Here is a 7939-nt window from a genome sequence, read left to right as displayed (position 1 = left end):
CCATCTGTTTCTCTACATACAGTTTTAGCCTGTTTTCACCCTGTTCTTCAATGGTCAGGACCCCCACAGGACCACTACAGAGCAGGTATTATTTAGGTGGTGGATCATTCTCAGCACTGCAGTGACACTGACATGGTGGTGGTGTGTTAGTGTGTGTTGTGCTGGTATGAGTGGATCAGACACAGCAGCGCTCCTGGAGTTTTTAAATACCGTGTCCACTCACTGTCCACTCTATTAGACACTCCTACCTAGTTGGTCCACCTTGTAGATGTAAAGTCAGAGACGATCTCTCATCTATTGCTGCTGTTTGAGTCGGTCATCTTCTAGACCTTCATCAGTGGTCACAGGATGCTGAACACGTGACGCTGTTGGCTGGATGTTTTTGGTTGGTGGACTATTCTCAGTCCAGCAGTGACAGGGAGGTGTTTAAAAACGTAGCGGCACAACACACACTAACACACCACCACCATGTCAGTGTTATTGCAGTGCTGAGAATGATCCACCTGCTCTGTAGTGGTCCCGGGAGAGAGAACAGCATGAAAGGGGGCTAACAAAGCATGCAGAGAAACACATGGACTACAGTCAGTAATTGTAGAACTACAAAGTGCTTCTATATGGTAAGTGGAGCTGATAAAACAGACAGAGTGTAGAAACAAGGAGGTGGTTTTAATGTTATGGCTGATCATCTGATGCATTTGTGGCACCTCCACAACACTGCATTCAAAATGGGACCTCCTCAGGTTGCCAAGCAACTGTCGTAGGACATTTTTTTCCGTCATTAAAAAAAAGTAGGTGCATGATGGGTAAAAAGGAAGCCCCCTTCGTTTGATATGAGAGAGAAAGAGAGAGAGAGAGAGAGAGCACAGAGAGCTAATGGTACTGAGATGCTTTGTGTTCGTGTGGGTGAAGGGTTTCCTAAAACATGTCAAAGGGGAATTAATGGATAAAAGGACATCAAAGGCTTCGTTAGGGTGTAGCAGAACGGGGATCGACATGTTTGGACTGATGAAACACCATATGGCCCAAAGTATGTGTACACTACTTCTAATTATTGGGTCAAGCCTGCAACACATTTAAAAAAAAGTTGGGACGGGGGCAATTTAGGGCTAGTAATGAGATGAAAAAACTACATAATAATGTGATTCCAAAAAGGTTGGTTTTAAAAACAAAGAAAGATTGGAAGGGATTTGCATATTTCTCCCTCTACAGTGCATAATATCATTAAACCATTCAAGGAATCGGGAGGAATTTCAGTGTGTAAAGGCCAAGGGCGCAAGCTCAAGCTGAACGCCTGTGATCTTCAATCCCTCAGGCGGCACTGCATCAAGAAATGCCACTCAACAATAGCTGATATAACCACATGGGTGAGGGATTACTTTGGCAAACCTTTGTCAAGCACTACAATACAGAGTTACATGCACAAATGCCACTTAAAACTTTACTGTCTTGCCGCTCAGGTGGCGCAGCGGTAAAAACACACGCTGGAACCAGAGCTGGATCTCGAATACATCGTATCGAATCTCAGCTCTGCCTTGCCGGCTGAGGCTGTGTGGCTACATGAACAACGATCGGCCTGTTGTTCAGATTGGCGGGACTAAGTCGGATATGGGTCTCTCTCTGTCAGACTGGTGCAATTACGACCTCTGCTGGCTGATTAGAGGTGCCTACACAGAGATGAGGAAAGAGTGCTCTTAGGGTGTGTCTCTCCCTACACAACGCTAGGTGGCGCAACACTCGTCAATGTGTGGGTGATAAAATGCATACGGCTTGCTGCCCACGTGTCGGAGGATCTCCTCGGTCAGAGCAGGGATCGGCATGGGCAGAGAGGAAGCATGATGCAATTGGGCAATTGGACGTGCTAAAGGGGGAGAAAAAGGGGAGAAAATGCATTAAAAAAACCTCACTGTGCAAAAAAGAAGCCTTATGTTAACCATGTCCAGAAGCGGCGTCGACTTCTCTGGGCTCGGAGGCATCTAGGATGGACCATCACACAGTGGAAACGTGTATTGTGGTCAGATGAATCAGCATTCCTGGTCTTTTTTGTGTGCTCCGGACCAAAGACAGAAAAGACCATTCGTCCGTAGTCATAGAACTACAAAGTGCTTCTATATGGTAAGTGGAGCATTTCGTTACATCATCCAGATCTGAGACTCACCATCAGTCTTGCCAACCTCATTTACTTCTAGCAGTCTCTGACACAGAAGCCCCGGGGGATGTAAATTTAACCCACACCCCACACCTACACTCCCTACACACTTATTACTGCAGAAGCGGCTTCACAATCAGGGGTGGAAATCGTTGGGATTTGGAAATAAAGAAGAAAAATTCACTATGAACTACGTAAAGATCAAAGAGAAAACAAAAACAAGAATAGAATCTCTAGAGCCGGAGGTGGGGGTCAGGGAGTGTATTGACTAAGTAAGGTGGTCAAATGTTTGCACGTACCAAAAAATGAATGTAATCAAATATAACCTAAGATTGGTGCTCGATTGACGCGGCTTTTCTCGCCCAGCAGACTTTTTACCGACCAATTATGTCTGCTGCAGGCTCTGCCAATTGTGCCCGCGATAGGGGCCCAGCCGATCAGTAGCAGAGCTGAGACTCCAATAGTGCTGGTGTGCTAGTGCAATATCAGACTGCACCACCTGATTGATAGATAGGTAGACAGACAGAAAGAAAGACATACAGACAGAAAGCTGGCTGTCTGTCTGTATGTCTATCTATCTGTCTGTCTGTCTGTCTGTGTCTGCCTCTATCTATCTATCTATCTATCTGTCTATCTGTCTGTCTGTCTGTCTATCTGTCTATCTATCTATCTATCTATCTATCTATCTATCTATCTATCTGTCTGTGTGTCTGTGTGTCTGTCTGTCTGTCTGTCTGTCTGTCTGTCTGTCTATCTATCTATCTATCTATCTATCTATCTGTATGTCTATCTATCTGTCTGTGTCTGTACGTCTGTCTGTCTGTCTGTCTATCTATCTGTCTGTATGTCTATCTGTCTGTCTGTCCGTCTGTCCGTCCGTCCGTCTCTATCTATCTATCTATCTATCTATCTATCTATCTATCTATCTATCTATCTATCTATCTGTATGTCTATCTATCTATATACCTGTCTTTCTGTCTGTCTGTCTGTCTATCTATCTGCCTGTCTATCTATCTGTCTGTCTAACTATCTGTATGTCTATCTATTTGTCTGTCTGTGTCTGTCCATCCGTCCGTCCGTCCATCCATCCATCTATCTACCTGTCTCTCTATCTATCTATCTGTCTTTCTATCTATCTATCTATCTATCTATCTATCTATCTATCTATCTATCTATCTATCTATCTATCTATCTATCTATCTATCTATCTATCTATCTGTCTTCCTGTCTTCCTGTCTGTCTATCTATCTATCTACCTGTCTTTCTTTCTGTCTTTCTATCTATCTATCTATCTATCTATCTATCTATCTATCTATCTATCTATCTATCTATCTATCTATCTATCTATCTATCTATCTATCTATCTATCTACCTGTCTTCCTGTCTATCTATCTATCTATCTATCTATCTATCTATCTACCTGTCTGTCTGTCTGTCTGTCTGTCTGTCTGTCTGTCTATCTATCTATCTATCTATCTATCTACCTGTCTTCCTGTCTATCTATCTATCTATCTATCTATCTATCTATCTATCTATCTATCTATCTATCTATCTATCTATCTATCTATCTATCTGTGTGTCTGTCTGTCTATCTATCTATCTGCCTGTCTTTCTGTCTGTTTGTCTGTCTGTCTGTCTAACTATCTGTATGTCTATCTATTTGTCTGTCTGTCCATCCGTCCGTCCATCCATCCATCCATCCATCCATCCATCCATCCATCCATCTATCTATCTGTCTCTCTGTCTATCGCCACCTGGGCGCCTTAGAAACAAGTTATTTATTTATTAGTTTATAACTATAGGCAGCAATTACTTGTTCACAATGATGATATGATTGTTAGATATCTTTGCTCCTTGCATAAAGTTAAATGGCTTTTTTTAATGTGTTATTTAAATATCATGTTTTGTGTACGATCTAAAAATCGTTCAGTGTAACAAATATACAAAAGTGTTAGGGGTGATCACTTTTTCATGGCACTGTGTATAAGTCTAGGAATGAGAATCTTTGTACCTGGTCCATTTCCGTTGAGCTGTGTGAAGTTATCCAGCATGAAGCTGAAGAAACTGGAGAGCTTTGGGGAAAAATGAAAAAAAAAAAATCAGACACTGATTAAATAATCATAAATTAATGAGTTGTTCATTTAACCTCAATGACTGCAATATTTGAATTTGGCTATAATACACTTACACATTTAGTGCAGCCATTCAGAGCCAATCTACCCGCTGCATGTTTTAAAGGGTGGATACTAAGTGGATACAAGTATCTGTCTGTCGATCTGTCTGTCTGTCTGTCTGTCTGTGTGCCTGTCTATCTATCTATGTGCCTGTCTTTCTATCTGTCTGGATAATTCAATAATTAATTTACATGTATACATACACTATATGGCTAAAAGTACGTGGACGCCTGACCATGGGCTTGTTGGACACCCTATTCCTAAATTATGGGCAATTATTACTGACTAATACTGATTTACAGATCACACTTAGCTTCACTAAGCTAGTAATGTACATTTATCCTGCTATTTTGAGATTAGGATGGTCATATTTTGATGTTACCTGTAGCTGGTCCTGCTCCCCTGCGTACTCTATGGACTGGAAGATGTTCCAAGTGTACCGTCTCCTTATTTCAAGCCGTGCGATGTAGCGTCTGTACCAGCGCTGGATCAGTACGGCCGCTTTTAGAGCTACGAAAAAGCAGACCGTCAGGAATGTAGTTTAATTTAACAATGTCAGTCAGTCATTAATTACAGAAATGGTTGTGATCTTCTGGTTTTACCAGCTATATAAGGCTTTGCTTTTATGGGAAGGCTTTCTACAAGATTCTGGAGAGTGTCTGTGGGTATTTTTGCCCATTCTGATACATTCCAAACTGTTTATGAGTGTTTTGACCAGGAGTCTGTGCAGGCCACTGGTTTTTCTTTATACTGAACTCAACCAAACTTGTCTTTATGAACTTTTGTGCATTGAGGTACAGTCTGTCTGTCTGTCTGTCTGTCTGTCTGTCTGTCTGTCTGTCTGTCTGTCTATCTATCTATCTATCTATCTATCTATCTATCTGTCTACCTGTCTGTCTGCCTGCCTATCTATGTCTGTTTATTTATCTGTTCATTTATCTGTTTATCTATCTGTATATCTATCTATTTATTTGTCTGTCTATCTGTCTGTCTGTCTGTCTGTCTGTCTGTCCATCCATCTATCTATGTAATATCTATCTATATATCTGTCTATTTGTATGTCTGTCTAGATATCTATCTGTCTGATCAAGCTGTCTGTCTGTCTATCTATCTAATTTGTCTGTCTGTCTGTCGATCTATCTATTTATCTATCTGTCTGTCTGTCTATTGGTCTATCTATCCGTCCATCCATCTGTGTATCTGTACATCTATATATCTGTCTATCTATATATGTCTCTGTTTATCTGTCTATCTATCTATATGTCTATATCAGTATTACTACATCTCTATCTGTCTGTGTCTATCTGTCTGTCTACCTATCTATATGTCTATCTATCTGCCTATCTGTCTATCTATCTGTCTGTCTGTCTGTTTGCTATCTATCTGTCTGTCTGCTATCTATCTGTCTGTCTGTCTATCTATATGGTTATTTATTTATCTATCTGCCAGTCTATCTATCTATATGTTTATTTATCTGTCTGTCTATCTGTCTGTCTATCTATCTGCCTGTCTGTCTGTATGTCTACCTATCTGTCAATCTTTCTTTCTGTCCGTCTATCTATCCTCTGTCCGTCCGTCCATCCATCCATCTTGTCTGTGTATCTGTCAATCAATCAATCTATCAATCTATCTAATAATTCTGGCTAAAGCACCCAAACTCAATAATACGAAGGGGTGTCCACAAGCTTTTGGCCACACATAACTACCACAATAGCCCTTGTTCCCATTTTAATCAGATCAGGTTATGCTTTCACAAAAGGACGTTTAAAATCGTTCAGAACACACTGGAGTGCAAAAGAGGCACTAAAAATAGGTGACGTCTCAGGTGGCTGGCATCATGGCTGCTAATTAAATATGTGCTGAACGAGTTGCTGAGAGTGCAATCATGCAATCAGGAAGAGGAACGCTAGTGAGGAGATGAAGTCAGAGTAAAAAAAAAAAAAAAACTGACGACATGGACAGGATGAAAAGCTTAGGTGGGTGTAAGACCTATTTTTGTGATAGGCTAATACTATACCATTATCATTTAAAACAATAACATTAATATTTCTGCTAATAATGTTTAGCTTACTGTGCCTTAAAACAATGGTTCTCAAGCAAAGTGCCCCCTAGGGGGCCTCAGCAAGCCTAGAGGGGGGTCTGTTGCATTTAATTGAAGAGTAAAATCAATAGGCTATTAGCATATGGGAGATTTCCTGTGATGTCATATAGATCTATTTTAAACTGCCTATAGCCTACGTTGGGTCTTTGAGAATGGACACATGACTATAACAGCCTACACTCTTCTGAAATTTGTGCCTATTTATTCAGACATGAGGTCAAGCACTGATGCTGGAAGAGATGAAAAAGCCATATAGAAGCACTTTGTAGTTTTACAATTACTGACTGTAGTCCATCTGTTTCTCTGCATACTGTTTTAGCCTGCTTTCACCCTGTTCTTCAATGGTCAGGACCCCCACATGACCACTACATAGTGGCATTCTCAGCACTGCAGTGACAATGACATGGTGGTGGCGTGTTAGTGTGTGTTGATACCGTGTCCACTCGCCGTCCACTCTATTAGACACTCCTACCTAGTTGGTCCACCTTGTAGATGTAAAGTCAGAGACGATCACTCATCTATTGCTGCTGTTTGAGTTGGTCATGTTTGAGATGTTCTTCAGTGGTCACAGGATGCTGCCCACAGGGCGATGTTGGCTGGATGTTTTTGGTTGGTTGACCATTCTTAGTCCAGCAGGGAGTCTGATCCACTAATACCAGCACAACACACACTAACACACCACCACCATGTCATTGTAACACCAGGGCTAAGAATGATCCACCACCTGAATAATACCTGCTCTGTAGTGGTCCTGTGGGGGTCCTGACCATTGATGAACAGGGTGAAAGGGGGCTAAAAAGATATGTAGAGAAACAGATGGACTACAGTCAGTAATTGTAGATCTACGAAGTGCTTCTAAATGGTAAGTGGAGCTGATAAAATGGACAGTGAGTGTAGAAACAAGGAGATGGTTTTAATGTTATGGCTGATCAATGTATATATATATTATATATATTATGCAACATACAGAAGAGGGCTTGAACCAGAACATCATGAATGTGAGGGTTTTGCAAGTAAACACTTCAGAACAGAACTTACTCAGTGCTGGGTTGTGCCGTTTCACCAAAACCTCTGTGTAAGGGAAAATAAAACTGTTAATAAGTTACAGCTAATTTATAGATTTAACAGTATGATGTGGATTGGGACACAACCATATACGTTTAAAAGCTTTGGACTGTGAATGCTTACTCACCCATTTCTGAAGGCCTTTCATGGTTCTCAATATCCACGGATGCACCACAACCCATGATGACATCATAAAGATTTTCGTCTGATCATGTGTCTGCGTACTTCCAGTCCTGTAAAATAAAATGTAAAAAATTGATAAATAGGAGTCCTACACACATGACATACCGTAGAATATAGCAATGCTTCTGTAAACAAGACACACTTAAAGGCAAAAGTTTACAAACCTTGGGACTGGTATGTTATTGAATAATTGAAACACAATAAATGAATTTTGTGCAACTATGTCCAAGCATCTTAATGCATTATTTTCCCATTATCACCCAATCTAGT

At 40.9% G+C, this 7939-nt stretch overlaps 1 protein-coding gene across 1 annotated transcript in view; it reads right to left on the bottom strand.

Annotated features, from left to right (window-relative positions):
• The window catches only part of ppef1 (protein phosphatase, EF-hand calcium binding domain 1), a 38922-nt gene extending 31239 nt beyond the window's left edge, over positions 1–7683 (bottom strand). The window contains exons 1-4 of the mRNA XM_062989610.1: positions 7614–7683; positions 7460–7492; positions 4703–4830; positions 4158–4218 (exon numbers count right to left, since the gene is read on the bottom strand). Of these exons, the coding sequence (XP_062845680.1) occupies positions 4158–4218; positions 4703–4830; positions 7460–7492; positions 7614–7668 (277 nt within the window). The 5' untranslated portion in view covers positions 7669–7683. The remainder of the gene's footprint in view (positions 1–4157; positions 4219–4702; positions 4831–7459; positions 7493–7613) is intronic.
• Positions 7684–7939: the final 256 nt, after the last annotated feature.

The sequence above is a fragment of the Trichomycterus rosablanca genome, chromosome 27 (assembly GCF_030014385.1).
Source record: "Trichomycterus rosablanca isolate fTriRos1 chromosome 27, fTriRos1.hap1, whole genome shotgun sequence".
NCBI classification, from domain to species: Eukaryota; Metazoa; Chordata; class Actinopteri; order Siluriformes; family Trichomycteridae; genus Trichomycterus; species Trichomycterus rosablanca.
Note: the sequence above shows the minus strand (reverse complement) of the source record. Positions and strands in the feature narration are given on the sequence as shown.